This window comes from Hoplias malabaricus, chromosome 7 (assembly GCF_029633855.1).
Source record: "Hoplias malabaricus isolate fHopMal1 chromosome 7, fHopMal1.hap1, whole genome shotgun sequence".
NCBI lineage: Eukaryota > Metazoa > Chordata > Actinopteri > Characiformes > Erythrinidae > Hoplias > Hoplias malabaricus.
The window spans coordinates 45,397,543-45,417,469 of NC_089806.1; the positions used below are offsets into that span (position 1 = coordinate 45,397,543).

Sequence of the window (19,927 nt, forward strand, 5' to 3'; positions counted from 1 at the left end):
GTATATTTTTGGTCTATGTAGTACTATACTTGCCTGTAGTAATACAGAAAGAGCATGCTACATTGGTGATACTCTGTTTCTTTTGTAATGTATGTAGTAGTTATTCTGCTATGTCATATAACATTTAACACTGAGTTAAGGTATTGCTGAAATGACTGACATACAGAATTATGTACACCCAAATGGGAATGTAGGAAACATAACTTTTTGTTATGATCAGCATCCAAACTCTTGTCAGCAGAATGTCTATCCTGTGGCTGTGAGAACTGTGACTTATCTTGTTCTTGGCTTCATTGTGCTTCTGACATTGTTTGGAAACCTTATAGTGATCATAGCTATAGCTCATTTCAAACAGCTGCACACTCCAACTAACTTCCTCACTCTCTCTCTGGCTGTAGCTGACCTGCTTCTAGGAGGATTTGTGATGCCTCCCAGCACGATTCGCTCTGTGGAGACTTGTTGGTATTTGGGGAGTGTGTACTGTAAAATCCACAGCAGCCTTAACGTTACACTGTGCACAGCGTCTGTACTCAATCTAACCTTTATTTCAATTGATCGATATTATGCAGTCTGTCACCCCCTGATGTACCACAGTACAATGACTCCTCTCACTACTCTGTTAATGATCACTGTTTGTTGGAGTGTTTCTGTCGCTGTGGGATTTGGGATGATTTCTCTGGAGCTCAAGATCCGAGGACTCGAGGACTACAGTGACATCCTGTGTGAAGGAAGATGTATGGTGATTCTAGGACCTGTAACAGCAGTGACCATTGCTTTATTCAATTTTTATATTCCCACCATTATCATGTTGAGCATTTATCTGAAAATATATCTTGTAGCACAGAGACAGTCCCGTGCAGTACACAACTTGTTTTCTAAAATGAATCAGTCAAAAGGACAGTACATTAGTAAAGCAGAGAGAAAGGCCACTAAAACTCTGGCCATTGTTATGGGAGCTTTCTTAGTGTCTTGGGCACCACTTTTAATCTACAGCATTGTTGAACAATATCACAGTTTGAACAGTCCAGTACAATTGGTTGATTTTTTGACTTGGATTGGTAATACCAATTCAGCATGTAATCCCATTGTGTATGCATTCTTTTATGTGTGGTTTAGAAAGGCCCTCCGACTGATTCTATATGGCAAAATATTCCAAACTAAATCTTCAAGATTAAAGCTATATTCAGAATAGAAATTGACCGGTCATACTCAAATAGTTTATGTTGATGTTTTAAGGATCTTCATCGCTGTTTCGTTTATTGCTTGTTAGCATTATTTAATGATAAAATAGCTTCTATCAAGTTCTTGTAGCATGGTTTGTTTTGATTTAGTTTTGTATAAATGTTTTCATAAACCATACATAATATAACAGTCAAAATGAGTAAAATCATGTACATTGTACCCTCTTTTTGAAGAAAGCAATATTATTCCATTTGATAGGTTACAGTATCTGAAATACATGTTTCCTAAGCACAACATAAGAGGATTCTGTGTAGTTGGTCTATTAGTTTGGGTAACTGTCACATATGAATGTATTATTAGATTGTAAAGGATATAATAAATAAAGCTGTGATAAACGGCCACTACTTCCATGGAGGTAGGTCATAAACTTTCACACTTTGTATCCGTAGATTCTGCTACTTCCAAAACATGTCTTTGTTTATTTGTACACTTAAATTTGGTATAGTGTAACAGAGTTTTGTTTTTTCTTACATTTTTATAAATTCATAAGGGCCTACAGCACATATTCTTGCTGTAATACAAGAATAGTATTGGAACTGTAGACAGCAACTAAATGCTATATTTCCTTTGAATTTGAACATTTAATTTTGTATGTCCATAAATTCCACAAATTTGTTCTGATGTGAATTTTTAATCTATATGTTTAGAGAATTGAATAAGGACAGTCTAGGTTTGGTGGATCATCAGGAAGTGTAGCAGGGGTCCAGAAAGAAGGTGTGTTTTAGTGGGAAGGAGTGGACTTCAGAAAGAGTATAAATGACAGCTTCTTGCTCCTTTCTGTGGCTTTTGCATTCACATGCAGGAAGATATTAGCCCTGAGATAGAAGAGCTCTTTTTTACACCTGTAATGTCATAGTAAGACTCAGGCATCTGTAGCTGTGATAGTGTAAGGCTGTATTCTGTGTAATGCTTGATTTGTTTGTAGTTATATAGAAACATGTTATATTGTTAACATCTGCTTGCTCTAAAATATATGTAGCTGGAATTCTGCTATGAAGTATAACCTTTACCATAAAGGTTAAGGCATTCCTGAAATGAGTAATTTACAGAATTATTTCAGCTCAAATGGGAGCATAGGAAACTTAACTCTTTGTTATGAACATCATCCAAACTCTTGTCAGCAGAATGTCTATCCTCTGGCTGTGAGAACTGTGACTTATCTTGTTCTTGGCTTCATTGTGCTTCTGACATTATTTGGAAATCTTATGGTGATCATAGCTATAGCTCATTTCAAGCAGCTGCACACTCCGACTAACTTCCTCACTCTCTCTCTGGCTGTAGCTGACCTGCTTGTCGGAGGAGTTGTGATGCCTCCCAGCATGATACACTCTGTGGAGACTTGTTGGTATTTGGGGAGTGTGTTCTGTAAAATACACAGAATCCTAAACATTACATTGTGCAATGCATCTGTTTTAAATCTTACATTTATCTCTGTTGATCGATATTACGCAGTCTGCCACCCCCTGCTGTACCACAGTAAAATTACTCCTCTTACTACCTTGTCCATGATCACAGTTTGTTGGAGTGTTTCTGTTGCTTTGGGATTTGGGATGATTTTCCTGGAACTTAAGATTCGAGGTCTCGAGGACTACAACAATTTCATCTGTAAAGGAGGGTGTGTAGTAATTTTAGGTCCTGTAGCAGCTATGATCATCCCTTTGTTCCATTTTTACCTTCCCACCATTGTCATGCTGAGCATTTATCTGAAAATATATCTTGTAGCACAGAGACAGTCACGTGCAGTGCACAACACACTTACCCAAATGAATCAGTCAAAAGGACAGTCCATTAGTAAAGCAGAGAGAAAGGCCACTAAAACATTGGCCATTGTTATGGGAGTTTATCTGATGTCCTGGGCACCACTTTTAATCTACAGCATTGCTGACAAATATCAGAGTTTGAGCACTCCAGTACAATTGATTGAATTTTTTATTTGGATTGGTAATACCAATTCAGCATGCAATCCTATGGTGTATGCATTCTTTTTTGTGTGGTTTAGAAAAGCCGTCCGACTTATTCTATATGGCAAGATTTTCCAAAACAAATCATCAGGAATAAAGTTATTTTCAGAATAGAATTTGACTGGTCATGCTCAAATTTTACATTGTGATGTTTTACTTATTTAAAATCTTTTGGTTTATGTAATCTTTTGGTTTATGTTTTAGCAGATAATGAATGATTGCATTTGATTGACTATATTTTTGGAAAGAGATGTTCAAGAAACAACTGCATTCATGAATATTTTCTTTGTGTGGAGGATGCTGGGTAGTTGGCCTGTGGCAGTTTGGCTTTATTACTCTGTTTGGGAAGAAAACTGTGTATCAATTCTACATTTCCACTCACCACTCATTTCTAGTGTCCAGGCTTTGTAGCATGAGGCCTTTGAAATTGAGGAGAGTCTGATTTTCTGGAGGTACTTGAGAAGTTATTGTAGGTTTTATCCATGGTTTGTACTGCTATCAGTATACTTAAATCAACTCAATATATTTGTGCACATTTGAAGTAGCACACTATTCTGCTTTTTTCAATTAAGACAGTTCAGCTGGCAGCATTTTACTACATATTTAACATATTTCATTGTTCTTTTTGTAAATACATTAGAGTTTACATAATGTTGTAATAGTGTAGTTGTGTAGTATAAGTAATTGTATATAATGACATTAGTGTATAAGTATAGTATTATAATAAGTAAACAGTGAGGAAATACAATATAAACTGTGTATAACAAACATTTTGTTTTTCGTTTTTTCTATGCACATTTGTTCCATTAATTAAAAGACAACATTTAACCATTTATTTTGTGGTGTACTAAATTTTTAATGTAATTTTAATTAAGGGATTTTAATCACAACTCTGAGGTATTTGTTGTATTTTAAGGTGAAATGTACTTCTAAAAGAGTATAAATTACCGCTTCTCTCTCCTTTGTTTGTTTTTGCCCTCACATGCAGACAGGCAGTAGGCCCAAGAGAGAAGACATGTGTGTACACCTCTAATGTGATATGAGAATATTGAGACTGACTCATGCTTAGGATGAAGAATTTTGCTCTAAGTAGTGCATTATTTGCCTGTAATAAAACACAATTAGAAGTAGGGACAGCGATACAACCACATAAAGGCATAACACAATTAAAAGGGCCTGGATGAATAACAACTAGAAGCTACACATAGCAGGGCCTGCTGGGAGAAAAGCTTCACCAGGATCTGGATCTCTGTAAGCATAGGGCATTATAAAAGGACTAGTATAGGCACAGGACAAAATCTGCCAAAAGTATAAATTCAGGATATATGTGTGTACTTTCATTAATTGCAGCATTGGAAACTTGACTGGATCATTATGGCTACATATTATGGCTGCAGATTCTTTTTCTGACAAGGGTTTATTATTAGAATAGGTTTTGGTCAGGGCAAGTACAGCCAGTGTTTTTACTGGTGATCATATATTTAAGTAATTTAATTGGGTTAATTGTGCAATCATAAGTAGCACAGGAAGAACACATTTATATTCTTATTGATAAAACAAGGCTGGTAAGAAAATGTTGAATCTAGGGATTTGACAAACAGTGGATACTATGATTTCAGAAACAAATAAAATAATAGTTGAAAATCATAGCTCATTTAATGGTGATAAAATGTGTGTATGATTATCTGTGGAGTTAACAATCCTTGTTTTTAAAAAGAACAGCTTGAGACTGGCTGAATTTCTGGTGGGCGTTGGGGTTGTGGAGTATCAAGGGTCCTGCATGGAGGAGTGTTTTACTAGAAATGAGTAGATGTCTGTAAGAGTATAAAAGAGAGCTTCTCCTATCATTCTGTGTCTGTTGTTCTCTTATTTTACAACTTAATATGGTAAGACTGACCGACGTGATACCATTTATGTTTACAAAATTTTACATTAAATGTAGCATTAGTTTATGTAAAAATGTGGAATGAAAATGTAATGATTGTTCAATACATTTCGTACAGTACCTTTTTTTTAAATATAAGATATTAAGTGATATCTTAACGTAATGTAGCAAATTATAATGGAGTTGATTGAATGTACACTAAAGATAATTGTGGTATTTCTTTTTAAATTAGTTTAATTTCTCTTTACAGGAGGAACAGCATATTTGAAATGATGGACTTAACAAATGTCTCAAGCCAAAATGGGAGCACAGGCAACACTTTCCTTTGTTTTGAACTTCATCACAACTCTTGCGAAAAAATGATCTATCCTCTGCCTATAAGAGTTTTTACTTATTTAATCCTTGGTGTCATTGTACTCCTTACATTATTTGGAAACCTTGTGGTGATCATAGCTATAGCTCATTTCAAGCAGCTGCACACTCCAACTAACTTCCTCACTCTCTCTCTGGCTATAGCTGACCTGCTTGTAGGAGGGGTTGTGATGCCTCCTAGTATGCTGCAATCTGTGGAGACATGTTGGTATTTGGGGACTACATTCTGTAAAATACACAGCAGCCTTGACATTACGCTGTGCACAGCATCTGTTTTACATCTTATGTTTATTGCTGTCGATAGATATTATGCCGTCTGTCACCCCCTGCTGTACCACAGTAAAATGACTCCCCTTACTACTCTGTTCATAATCACTGTTTGTTGGAGTGTTTCTGCTTTTGTGGGATTTGGAATGATTTTCCTGGAACTCAGTATTCAAGGCATCAATGACTATAGTGATGTCATCTGTGAAGGAGGGTGTGTGATGATTCTAGGGCCTGTAACAACGTTGATGATTTCCATGTTCAATTTATACATCCCCACCATTATCATGCTGAGCATTTATCTGAAAATATATGTTGTTGCACAGAAACAATCACGTTCAATACACAATAGACATTCACAAATAACTTTGTCAAAAGGCCGAACAACAATTAGTAAATCAGAGAGAAAGGCCACAAAAACATTAGCAATTGTTATGGGTGTATTTATAATTTCTTGGGCACCTCTTTTACTCTACAGTATTGTTATTATATACCATGGCTTGAGTGATCCTCCACAACTTTTTGATTTCTTTGGTTGGTTTGGTTATTCAAATTCAGCATGCAATCCCATTGTATATGCATTCTTCTTTACTTGGTTTAGAAAAGCCCTAAAATTAATTCTGAATGGTAAAATATGTACATACAATTCTTCAAGAACAGAATTATGTTCAGAGTAAATTAAAGGAAAAGTTAATTTCTTCCAATTACTTAATGGGAACCATATTAACATCCCTTTTATGGTATTGAGTTTTCTTTTACAATTACATTTACAGCAGTTTCCACCTGAATAGAAATATAATACTAAAAAGCATTCTTTTTTATGATGTATGAGTGTGAAATTGAATGCTGAAGTGAACTTTTTAAATCAAATTGATATGAATAGCAAATGTCAAACTCTGTAGTCAGTTATACCCACATACCCATGCATATCTGTCTGATGGCTTCTTTAGTGTCAGTCATAACACTTTTAGATAGATAGATAGATAGATAGAAAGATGGATAGTTGATTTTTATATTGATCTTAAAGGAATGTTAGCATTTTTTGTTTCAGACTAAAATTTAAAGTGTTAATTACAGTTTAAGTATTCTTTCTGCATTGGCTTGTGAAGTGTAATGTTGTCATTGTACTGAAAGTCTATGATTGTTATAATTGAAATCCACTTAAATAGTTATGAGTGTAGATTTCTAGTGTCTGATTTATTTGCTCTCACCAATGCAGAAGCCTTCCTCTCCACGTGTATGAACTTACAATGGAGGATATAGCCATTGGGTGTCATCTTCCCTTCAAGTGGAAAATGACATTATTGTCAAGTGACTCAACATGACCCATATATAACTGGCTTATGGGAGGAAAAATACTACATATATTTTCATTCATGTTTTGTTTACTGTCACATAATAAAGTATCAAGGGATTTATTCAGAAAAATATATTAATAACATAAAAGTATGCATTTCTGTTGCAAATCTTAATCCTATAAATGAGAGCTTGCTTTTTCCTTGTGTAGAATCAGAAGAACACTCTTAAAAGCTGTGTGGCTGATTAAGTTATACCATTATAATGTCCTGTAGGTTAATTGGGTGAGTGATCCTAACTTCACTCTAAATGCCGATTTATATTAATGCGTTGACTTGACACCTAGCCTATGCTGTAGGCTACACACGAGCCCAATGCCTTTGTGAGCATTTATACTACTACGATTGTGTTTGAATCATTCTTCAATTGCACTACCACACCACTAGGGCTAAATCTCAAAAATCTTCCTCTATACTACATAGTGCACAATGTGGTGGTGTAGTTAAATTATTTTTATAAGTCTTTTAAGTGCACTATTTAGGGAGTAAATTGTTGTTTGGGACAGCATATTTTACATGAGGTGTCAGGAAAGGAACATTCAAAGCAGACACTTTTTCCTGTGTGGTCCCACTTCTAGATTTTTCTTCATTTTTCCTGTGTTCAAAAGTTTTATTCATCCCTGACACCCACACCACCACTGTCTGAGGTTCCTATTTGGTTCAACTTAAACAATGTCCGACTACTGTGCGTCAGGCTATGCCACAGGCCACGGAGCATGGATTGTGTTGACAGATTCTCTATGGCATAGGTTTGATGCAGAAGTATAAATTAAAAAAAAGGCTTTGGGGAAGGGTTTGAGTGCTTGGCCCCATGGTTCTTTTGTCTGGACAGTAAAAGTGAAAAATAGAGACATCACAGTAGAGACATGCTTTTCAGTGCTTTCTGTGAAACGCAGCACTGTGCTGCTGAGATGGTACAGAAAAAGGACGAAGCACATCTCTACTGTGATGTCCCCATCCTGTGTTTTACAGTCTAGATGAGACACTGGGTCATCAGTTGTTTGCCAAGCAGACAGATCCTGCTTGGCCGTAAAGTGAGATTATGTCCACCCACACAATTAACATTTATTCATTCATACATTATCTATAACCGCTCATTCATTTCAGGGTCGCAGTGGGTCGGGAGCATATAAATATAAATAACATATAGATGCAAAAATGTAGAAATGTGAAAATACAGAAATGAAGAAACTTGGAAATATATGAATAAATAATTGTAGAAATGTAAAAAAAATGCTGAAATAAATTGACGTAGAATGTGGAAATGCAGAAATAAATAATTCTAAAAATGTAATATTGACATTAATGTAGAAATGTGGAAATATGAATTAATAACTAGAAATGTAAAAATATCTAAATATAGACATGTAAATACAGAATTTCATGTATTTATTTATTTATATATTATTTATTTATCTATTTTATGTCATTCTTCATTCTCAGTACTATGGGTATGTGTATGTTAAATCTGACAATGGGAAAACAATAAATATTTTGCAGGGCAAAGAATATGCTTCTTGTTATATTGCCTAGTAAAATATAATCAATTTAAAATATTAACCAGCTAAAGTAATTTATGTATATGCTAGATTTTCCAGCGCTTTTTTAATTTGAAAACACACTTTTCAGGGATGTTTGTGTAAAGACAACACCTCTTGTAGCAAGATGATAACCCTGATCTATATTTGGTGCCTAACTTGCTTATGTGCACACTCACCAAAGACATCCACTACTTGTGCTCTAGCAAACCTTTTATTCGTGACAGCGCAAATGGGATTTGTGGCCTTAAGCCTATGATGAGTAAGTGCGTGACCGCGCCACCTATGAAAAAGGAGTCGCTCAGTTCTGCAGGCTCTGCTTTTTGTTTCTCAACATCAGCTTTTTTTCCTCAACGCTGCCTTTTGATTCTCAACTCAAGCTTTTTCTACGCTTCTAAGCTCTTCCCTTTCTGAAGCTGATGGAGCCAACTCTCCAAAAGACAGTGAAAAGGTCGATTAGCTCTGTCAGTAACTCTCAACTTATCTTTTATTTTGTGTTCGTCGTTTTTGTAGTCCAATCAAAGTTTAATTTTATGACTGATCAAAGCAGGTGAAACTTATTTTGGCCAGAATAAGAGCCACTGCTGAAATTAGTTGATTAAATTTGAAATTAGTATTAGTTATTTACTTTGGAGGACATCGCTTCTGTGAATTAAGGAAACAGAAAGCTTTTATTCTGATGCCTCTTCCTTCTGGAAGTGAATCCCTATCAGGACAGCAAGCCAGAGGAAATTCTTCAACTGAAGTCACAACGCTCTGAGGGCGCCTGAAGCGGCCTGCCTCATAAGTGACGACTCCTAAGCTAACCCAGCCTCAACGCTCCCACTAAAAGAACTGCAGGAGCCAGGCTGGCCTCTCTACAATCACCTCAACGCGCTGCTGTACCCATCAATTGGTTGAGTTGCGACAAGAGTAAGCAAGCATAAATTCATCATTTTTAGAAGATGATGTCTAATGAAGTTTGTTGATAAATTTACATACTAATTAAATCTCATTTAGCAACACACATTATTCACAAGTCATATAGCCTAGTCAATTATTAAATTCGGAATGGTCTCACCTGCGTTGATTCCGTTGAGATTTTCATGATTATGCTATGTTTATCAACTTATTATCATTCCTCTTGATAAAGTATTTGTATTATTTGAAATAATACGGTGTGTGGAGTCTATTCCTAAGAGTCTGAAAATCCTGAAAACTCACCCCTAGCGTTGATAGTATTTCAATCTATGATAAATTATTAATATTGTTGTTATCTAAATTCAGTAATAATAATAATAATAATTATAAGTGATAATCACCATTAAACACAACTAATTCAAATACTGTTACTACGCTACATTAGTCTGGTTCTGCTCTACTTTATAGTTCTACCTCAACCAAACAGATGTATTTGTTAAGATTTGTTTTTGTTCCATTCTCTCTGAATATTCAACTTTCTTTTTGTAATAAAGCAGTGTCATTTTTCTCTTTCTAGAGCAACACAGTCAAAGATTTAGATTTTTTTTTATTGTACAAGTTGCAGTAATCTGAAAATTCTGATATAGTGGTATTCTATATTTTATGTTGGATTTAATATAAAAGAATAATCATTGTAAGTATTTGTAATGGATCTCACCAACTGTGAGGACCGAGACCTATTTGAGTGAATGTTTTGCAGTTCAACTAGTGGAATATCAAGGGATCAAGAGAAGTGATTTAGCAAAAACTTAGGAGACTATATAAGTGAGGTGCTCTTACTCAGAACTTGGCTATGCCCTTGTGTACAAGTTGAGGTAAGGCTGAAAATAAGAAGACAATATTGGTGAAACTGAATATAATAACATAACTTTATTATAAATTATTCTTATACCATTCTAGCCTGATATACTTAATGCATTGAACAATACAGCAATAATGAAACCTACAAAAGTTTACTAAATAATCATGTAAAAGTAACTGATATATTCTGTCTGACAATTTACAGATAAAGGCAAATATCGTGATGGACATGAGTGCACTTAAAAATGGGAGCACAGTTAACATTTCACTTTGTTATGAACATCATCCTAACTCTTGTATGAAGTTTTTGTATCCACTGACCATGAGAATTGTTACTTATGTTATCATTGGGTTCATTATACTTCTGGCATTGTTTGGAAACCTGCTGGTGATCATAGCTATAGCTCATTTCAAGCAGCTGCATACTCCAACTAACTTCCTCACTCTCTCTCTGGCTGTAGCTGACCTGCTTGTTGGAGGAGTTGTGATGCCTCCCCACATGATACGCTCTGTGGAGACTTGTTGGTATTTTGGGAGCACATTCTGTAAAATACACAGCAGCCTTGGCATTACACTGTGTACGTCCTCTATCTTAAATCTTGTGTTTATTTCAATTGAACGATATTATGCAATATGTCACCCCCTGCTGTACCACAGTAAAATGACCCCACATACTACTCTGTTCATGATCATTGCCTGTTGGAGTGTTTCTGCTATTGTGGGATTTGCATATCCTGAAGTGAATACTCTACGTGAAGAACCTGCAGTTTTTTGTGAGGGAAGCTGTGTGGTTGTTATTGGACCCATGATAAATTTGTCAGTAACACTGCTCTCATTATACATTCCTTCTATTATCATGCTGAGCATTTATCTGAAAATATATCTTGTAGCACAGAAGCAGTCACGTTTAGTTCATAATACTCTCTCTCAAATGAATAAATCCAGAGAGCAACCCACTATCAGTAAGAATGAGAGGAAAGCCACTAAGACATTAGCCATCGTCATGGGAGGCTTTCTCTCATGCTGGGCCCCATTTTCTGTTTACAATCTCACTGTGACTTTTTCTGGTCTCAGTGGCCCACCACAGCTGTTTGATATGCTCATATGGGTTGCTTATTCCAATTCTGTATGTAATCCTATTGTGTATGCATTTTTCTACAGCTGGTTTAGGAAGGCACTCAGAGTTATGATGTCAGGGCAAATTTTTAAATACAGTTCTTCGAGAATGAGACTTTATTCATAGCAGAATATAATGTATACACAGCAATCAGCTGTGTATGAGAATTAATCATTCATTTGAATATAGGAGAATGGACATTTAGTATAGCAGTGTTCTCTTATGTGAGATACATGTTTATGAATACATATTAATGTTCAGTAAAGATGTTCTGTTGTATACTCAAAACTGTTTACAGCACCCACAGGAATGGTGTTTCTAAATAATAGTGAATATTTTAACATGCATGGTCTTTTCAATCACATAAACCACAGTCATTCTTGGCCAGGAGTCCATATGAGTACAGGATTTTTGTGGTAATTTCAGCTGCTTTATTAATATTTTTGTATAAATTAATATTTAATTATTCATTTATTTTGAGAATTATATTGATCTTGTAACAGTAAGTTGATTTACGTATGAAAATAGGTGAATGTAAATGAAATATAAACTACATAACCTCACCCAGAGTGTTGTATTTAATCTTTATAGTCAGATATTAAAATTGATCTTGTTTTTTATTATTTTTCTGTAATATTTGGTAAAAATGTTATGGGAGAGCCTGCTGGCTTTGATAAATTATATTAACCTATACGAATGCCACTCTTTGGCACAAGTCATAAGTCACGTTACGTAAGTAAAATAATTCTGATTTTCATTTCAGGTTAACTTTAATAAATGCACTGCCCAATTAAATGCAATTCATTCTGAACACATCTCGGCTAAAGCCGGCCAACAGTGTAATAATGTAAGGAATGTTCTTCTGACACACATAAGGGCCCAGGAATCACCTTTATGGCAGTATATATGTCTCTAAAATCCGAAATATACTGCAGAGCCAGTGTTACTTTCTCACATTCACAAGTCATCCAAACCCTTGGCACTATTTCACCTTTGTTCATGACAGTAGGCTTTTACACATTTTACTGATAACTGTCTGGATGGGTCTTTTAATCTTTGGCAAAGAGAACACCATGAATGTCTTTCCCTAGATAAAAAATCTGAAATGTGGACTTGTCTGTCCCACGTCATGTTTCCACTATATTTAGTACCATCTAAGATGATCTTGAGCCCAAATAACCCATCTGTGTTCTGCACAGAATTTATGTGGCATTATGCTGTGTAATATAGTTTTATTGTACATTCATTAAATCAGCGAAGAATTGTGTTCTGTGACAGATATGGCTTTTTTTATCATGGCAACTGGACAGTTACTACTCATGCAATACCATCTGAGGCATGGAAGGTCACACTAATTAGCAGTGATGTCTGGTCCTGCCTGCATGGGATTTCTAGGGAGCTCCTTAATCTTACACAGTGTAACGTAAGGTACATGATATATGTCATAAATTATTTGCAGTATTTTACTGAGAATTGTTTATTTTCATCTGTTTGACAATTCCATCTGAAGTTTTTCAACAAGTTCAACAAGTTGAAGCAGAATTTCCCTTTGCATCCAGAACTAAGCATCTGCTATCTGTTATATTTACCTGCATGAAGAGAAAATATTTAATATAGTGGAATTTGAATATCCTTTAAACATTTAGATCTTATTTAAATCTTATTTTGCCATATTTGCAAAGTAATTATGGGATTATTTGTAAGTGTCACCTTTAAAAATTTTAAATGATTTTCTCTTGTATTCAGTTAAATAAAATTTGCAAATCATAGATTCTTTTTTTTTTTTTTTTTTTTTTACTGATCATTAAATTTGGGCCAGTTTGTTTAAATATGAGTTTTGTTTTTCAATGTATCTTAAGTATTGTGTAAGACAGAAAACATATATGAATGAATGTTTTTTAGTTTATTTAGTGGTGGAGTATCAAGGGAACCAAATCAGAGGAGTGTTTTAGCAGAAACATGTTCCTGATACAAGCTCATGAGCCTATAAATGAAAGTTGCTCTTTTGTCAGAGCTTGGCTATGCCCTTGTGTTGCAGGCAGAGGTGAGGCTGGAAAAAAATCAGAAAGTAATAATGTGCCTGTTTTTAATATATTTGTAGTTGTAGTGTGGTCAAAAATATTTTTATACTTTTTGGGCCAGATAAACTGATAATGTTTTTGAAATGTAGAACAATATTGTATCTCAAAGAGAATTATTAGTTTACTGAACCTGCTATGTTGTGCCTATTTACAGATAAATGCAAATATCATGACGGACATAAGTGTAAATACAAATTGGAGCATACATAACACTGCACTTTGTTATGATCATAATCCTAACTCTTGTCAGAAGTTTATTTATTCGCTGTCTGTGAGATTTGTAATGTATCTTGTTCTTGGCTTCATTATATGTCTTACATTATTTGGAAACCTTATAGTGATTATAGCTATAGCTCATTTCAAGCAGCTGCACACTCCAACAAACTTCCTCACTCTCTCTCTGGCTGTAGCTGACCTGCTTGTTGGAGGAGTTGTGATGCCTCCTGGCATGATACGCTCTGTGGAGACTTGTTGGTATTTGGGCAACACATTCTGTAAAATACATAGTGGTCTTGACATTACTCTGTGCACAGCGTCTATTTTAAATCTTGTGTTTATCTCAATTGAACGATATTATGCCATATGCCACCCCCTGCTGTATCACAGTAAAATGACTCCTCTTACTACTCTATTCATGATCACTGTTTGTTGGAGTGTTTCTGTTGCTGTAGGGTTTGGATACCCTGAGTTGCATGCTCTAGGCAACCAGCCTGAAGTTTTTTGTGAGGGCAGCTGTGTCTTACTTATAGAACCTATGATAAATTTGTCAGTAACATTGTTCTCTCTGTATATCCCTTCTATTATCATGCTGAGCATTTATCTGAAAATATACCTTGTAGCACAGAAGCAGTCACGTGTAGTTCATAATACTCTCTCTCGCGTGAATAAATCCAGAGGGCAAACCAATATCAGTAAGAATGAGAGGAAAGCCACTAAGACATTAGCCATTGTCATGGGAGGGTTTCTTTCATTTTGGGCTCCATTTTCTGTCTATAACCTCACTGTGACTTTTTCTGGTCTCAGTGGTCCACCACAGCTGTTTGATATGCTTGGCTGGATTGCATATTCAAATTCTACATGCAATCCTATTGTTTATGCATTTTTCTACAGCTGGTTTAGAAAGGCACTCAGAGTTATTATGTTAGGCCAAATTTTTAAGATAAATTCTTCAAGAATGAGACTGTGTCCATAGCAGAGTAAATTGCATCCACAACAGTGGGTTTAATTCCTTTCAATACAGGATTGTGGAGATGTAGTTTTGCAGTGTTCCTTATGTGAGATGCATTTTTATGTCTATTAATTTTACACCCAAATTTTGTATAGCTTTCATTTTTCCTTCTTGTTCAGTCAATTTAATATTCTTGGTTTAACTGAAGAATTTGTTTAATGTAGAAAAAGAAATGCTTTTTTCAGAAATAAAGTTCATATATTAACATGCATTAATGATAAGGCTTTTGTAATGAATGAATGTGACTTCTTGAATGGTATAATACACAGCCTTTTTGGGAAGGTGCAATCTATTCAATTAACAATTTCAACCATTCTTAACCATGTTTTTATCTGTCTTTACTCATAGAATCTGATTCAGAAAGTTCTATTCATACCTGTTGAATGTAATCTTTTCAATTTATCTTTAAAAAGTTACAATCAGGATTTATAATTTTTATATGTAGAAAATTCAGTTTGGTCACTGGCATTTTTTCAGAAGTAAAAGATAACATATAGTGGGCCTAAGTCATAACAGGAGCATGAGAAATGGTTCCTTTTGTTTTTAAACATCATCTGAATTGTTGTCAGAAATTGGAAAATGTGAGTACTGACACTTGTTCTGTCATTGCTGTTGTACTTACGGTAAATGTAGTTTTAGGCTGTTTAAGATAAATTCATATTAAATTTGCAAGGGAAACATATGTACAACGTCCATTCATATTGAGTTAATAGTTTATAAATTAATTTATTTATTAATAATAAATAGAATTATCTTTATTTTGAATAATGGATTTGATTCATTTTTGACCTGTATTGTATGCCTAGCTTTAGTATTTAGTTTAAGACAGCCCACACAGCCAAAAAGCACAATTACATATGGAAATATCAGTCATAATTCAGATGTTTGGAATATGATTAAAATTATATGCTTATAATTATTGGTTTTGTTGTTGTGGTGGTGGGAGGGAACACACCAGAGGGAAAAAGACCTACAGTGATTCACTGTTAATTGTCAGGTAGAATGTCATGGGAGCATGAAAGAGGAGTGTTGTAGTAGTATGCTATTTTTGGTAACCATTTCAAGTCAATAAATGAATGCCACTGTTATATTAGACCTGATTTAGCCCTTGTGTACAAGCAAAGGTAGGTCTAAAAATGAAAGAGAATTAGGTTTAAAGAAGTTCTTCTATATATTAATGTAAAAATCCAAAATTATAAATGTTTAATTTATAGGTAATCATGGATTATCATTTTTTGAATTAAACATTTTATGATTTATGTATATTTTTTATATTTTTATTATTATTATTCATGCATATGCAATATTGATAATATACTCATAATATTTCATATAAAACATGTAAACCAGAAAAATGAATCGTATTTCAAAGACCATTTTTGAGCTGTATATAACTACAAATAATTGTAATTCTTGATGTCACTTTTTTACAGGAATAAAAGAAATAGGAATTAAAAATGATGAACGTTAGTCCAAATGGAAATATAGGAGAATCATCTTTCTGTTATGAGAACCATCCTAACTCTTGCCAGAAACGTATCTATCCAGAACCTGTGAAAACTGTGTCATATTTTGTCATTAGTTTAATTTTGCTTCTTTCTATATTTGGAAACCTTATGGTGATCATAGCTATAGCTTATTTTAAACAGCTTCACACTCCAACTAACTTCCTCACTCTCTCTCTGGCTGTAGCTGACCTGCTTGTTGGAGGAGTTGTGATGCCTCCCAGCATGATACGCTCTGTGGAGACTTGCTGGTATTTGGGGAGTGTATTCTGTAAAATACATGCAAGTCTTGACATTACATTGTGCACAGCCTCTGTTTTAAATCTTGCATTTATCTCAATTGAACGATATTATGCTGTGTGTCACCCCCTGCTATATCACAGTAAAATGACTCCTCTTACTACTTTGTCCATGATCACAGTTTGTTGGAGTGTTTCTGCTGCTGTTGGAATTACATATGCAGTGTTTAATGTTCTGGGTCTCCAAGCTTATGGTGATGTTTTGTGTGAAGGGGGCTGTGCAGTAGTTCTAGACCCCATGACAAGTTTATCATTTTTTTTCTTCTCTTTATACATCCCCTCCATTATTATGCTGAGCATTTATCTGAAAATATATCTTGTAGCACAGAAGCAGTCACGTTTAGTTCATGATGCTCTCTCTCAAATTAATAAATTGAGAGAGCAGCCCACCATCAATAAGTCTGAGAAGAAATCTACTAAGACATTAGCCATTGTCATGGGAGGGTTTTTGTCATTTTGGGCCCCATTGTCCATTTACAGTCTCACTGTGACATTTTCAGGTTACAATGGTCCACCACAATTGTTTGATATATTTGGTTGGATTGGTTACTCTAATTCAGCTTGTAATCCTATTGTTTATGCATTTTTCTACAGCTGGTTTAGAAAGGCATTGAGAGTTATTTTGTTAGGCAAAATATTTAGAAGCAATTCCTCAAATATGCAGTTGAGGTCACAGTAGACAACCAAGTCCTCTTTCTCCAGTGCAAGAAATTTTTGTTCAGTTCCAATTTAATTTTAATTAATGTACGTATCTTAATATATCTTTCTCTTAAGCTTCATTTTTACAAAATAGACTTTTATACTGTGCTGTGATTAGTGGTGCTTTTACTCTGCTCCAACCTTGCCATTCTCTTTTACTTGGATATAATTGCGTTGTTTTTCTGACACTCACAATCCAGCAAGCATCAAATATAGGTAGGTGTTGTTATTTTTTTTCCCCTTACAAAGAACAAAATTTCCTTGCACATGTGCAAATTAGATTTTGGTGAAGAATTATTTAGGTATGAACCAAATATTTCTAGAGCTGCAAATGTTTATTATACATGAGAATAGAATATTTTTTACACATGGAAAATATTTTATTAGAAGTTTAAACATTCAGATTCATGCTAGCAGTTTTTACAGGCACACAAAATTTGTGTAAAACTGCAAGCTGTAAATTATTTGTGAACATAATTTTATGAATTCAAAATATTTGTGACAATTGTTAGTCTCCATAGTTTTCTGTCTACAATCTTATTGTGAAATTTTCTGGTTACAGTGGCCCACGACATTGTGTTTGATGTGCTTTCTTATAATGTTTATTGAAATGCTGTATGTAATCATATTGCATGTCATTTTTTTATTCTTGTTGTTCTTCGAGAGTAGTGTTGATAACAGAGTTACATTGTTCCACAAAAATCAGGAGATGAAACTCAATAATCCATTTTAGTTCAGGAGAGCGCACATTTAGTGTTTTTTTCTTATATGACATACATATGTATGAATAAATATTAATTTTCATTGATGTTCAGTAAAAATGTTCTCGCATTTATTCAAAATTGTTTGTTTACAGCATTATTTTGTTTGTTTACAGACATGTGATGGTGTTCTGGAGTTAAGTGAAAAAATATGTACCCTCTTGAGTAACAGTTTACAGCCATCCTTGGCCTAGTGTCCATTTGATTACAGGCTTTTAGTTGCATGGAAATGATGAAGCATTCTGTTTTCTTCATTAAATAATAATCTACAAACTACGCTTGCAATTTTTAGCCAGTGTGGTGCCAGTGTGTCCACTCATGCCATGCATTGTGATCACAGTTAAAGAACCAGGTAATCATCCCTCTTCATCAGATACATTCAGCTGTTCAATTGGAATGGATAAGGCCTCATAGTAAAATATGCATGATTGGCTCTGGCTGCGGCTCCCATACTTACAATATGGTACAATTATGGTCCTTAACATATTGTACAGAATATATATTTTAAGAGTACCCCCTCAGTGGAAAAAAAAATTAACTGACAGATCACATTTGCAGTGGAATTATTCCAAGTGACATTATTATGGATCTCATACATTGGCCTTTCTGCTCCCTGCCCCCTGTCCCCTGCAAGTGTGATTATTCTGACACACATTACTTGTGATTCACTTTGATGGCAGCATAAATCCAAAACATGCCTCAGAGTTAATGGTATCTTATCAAACGTGCAAGTCACCTATGCTATACACACTTAAAATTGATGGTTCTACAAGATTTTTTTATTAAAGGAAATTGTTCTACATAGAACCCCGAGTGTTTCTTCACAGTGATGGAGAATGTGCTATAGATCATTCTATAGTACATTCTATAGAACTATTAGAAAAGGTTATTTTTTGACCCACAAACAATTCCTGTATTTTAACAAGCTTGACATTGTAACAACAGAACAACCATTTTTGGTGCCATGTCAAACCATCTATTGCACATTCTCTATAATTCAAAGAATGGTTTCATGATGCAAAGAACACTTTACTTATGAGAAATGTTCCTCTATTTTTCAGGATTTTATGTAGAACATCGTCTTTTAATTAAGAAAACTTGTAGGACCATAATTTTTAAGTGTGTAGGCACTGATGAATCCTTGATGAAGTTTGCATATTGCACCTGTCGCTGATAACACTCCGGAGGGTCACTGTCATCATTGGCACAGAGAGATTGCTAATACAAGGATAAAGGTTTGAAAATCACGCTTCTTTCAGCAGTGGTCTTTCAACATCCAGCCTTGCTCTACACTCACTGGGATTTCCTAGGGTTTCCTCAGCGCTTTACAGATTTCATTCATTCATTATCTGTAACCGCTTATCCAATTCAGGGTCGCGGTGGGCCCAGAGCCTACCTGGAATCATTGGGTGCAAGGCGGGAATACACCCTGGAGGGGGCGCCAGTCCTTCACAGGGCAACACAGACACACACACACATTCACACCTACGAACACTTTTGAGTTGCCAATCCACCTATCAACGTGTGTTTTTGGACTGGGAAGAAACCGGAGCACCCGGAGGAAACCCATGCGGACACTGGGAGAACACACCAACTCCTCACAAACAGTCACCCGGAGCGGGAATCGAACCCACAACCTCTAGGTCCCTGGAGCTGTGTGGCTGCGCCACTGTGCTGCCCGCTTTACAGATTTATGTACTGAAAATTGTGAAAGCACTAAATTCTTTTCAGTCTTGCATTGAGTAATGTTTTTCTTCAACTGCTTGACATTTCTGTCACTAAATTTAGCAACAAGTGGTGAGCCATGATTCCTCTTTTTTTGCAAAGTGTGATGATATTTTGGGTGCTCCTGTTATATC

General features: G+C 35.1%; 7 protein-coding genes across 7 annotated transcripts in view; all 7 read left to right on the top strand.

Annotated features, from left to right (window-relative positions):
- stx7l (syntaxin 7-like) overlaps positions 1-19,927 on the top strand; it is a 300,211-nt gene that overhangs the window by 103,058 nt on the left and 177,226 nt on the right. The window lies entirely within an intron of this gene.
- Positions 152-1,192, top strand: LOC136702787 (trace amine-associated receptor 1-like). Its single transcript, XM_066677926.1, has one exon. The coding sequence runs from the start codon at positions 152-154 to the stop codon at positions 1,190-1,192; it is 1,041 nt and encodes a 346-aa protein (XP_066534023.1).
- On the top strand, positions 2,277-3,317 carry LOC136702788 (trace amine-associated receptor 1-like). Its single transcript, XM_066677927.1, has 2 exons — positions 2,277-2,607; positions 2,680-3,317. Exons 1-2 carry the CDS (start codon positions 2,277-2,279, stop codon positions 3,315-3,317), a joined length of 969 nt encoding a protein of 322 aa, XP_066534024.1.
- Positions 5,358-6,401, top strand: LOC136702575 (trace amine-associated receptor 1-like). Its single transcript, XM_066677703.1, has one exon. It carries the CDS (start codon positions 5,358-5,360, stop codon positions 6,399-6,401), a length of 1,044 nt encoding a protein of 347 aa, XP_066533800.1.
- Positions 10,602-11,621, top strand: LOC136702790 (trace amine-associated receptor 1-like). The gene has a single exon (XM_066677928.1). It carries the CDS (start codon positions 10,602-10,604, stop codon positions 11,619-11,621), a length of 1,020 nt encoding a protein of 339 aa, XP_066534025.1.
- LOC136702791 (trace amine-associated receptor 1-like) lies at positions 13,746-14,768 on the top strand. Its single transcript, XM_066677929.1, has one exon. The coding sequence runs from the start codon at positions 13,746-13,748 to the stop codon at positions 14,766-14,768; it is 1,023 nt and encodes a 340-aa protein (XP_066534026.1).
- On the top strand, positions 16,265-17,325 carry LOC136701458 (trace amine-associated receptor 1-like). Its single transcript, XM_066676008.1, has one exon. It carries the CDS (start codon positions 16,265-16,267, stop codon positions 17,285-17,287), a length of 1,023 nt encoding a protein of 340 aa, XP_066532105.1. The 3' UTR covers positions 17,288-17,325.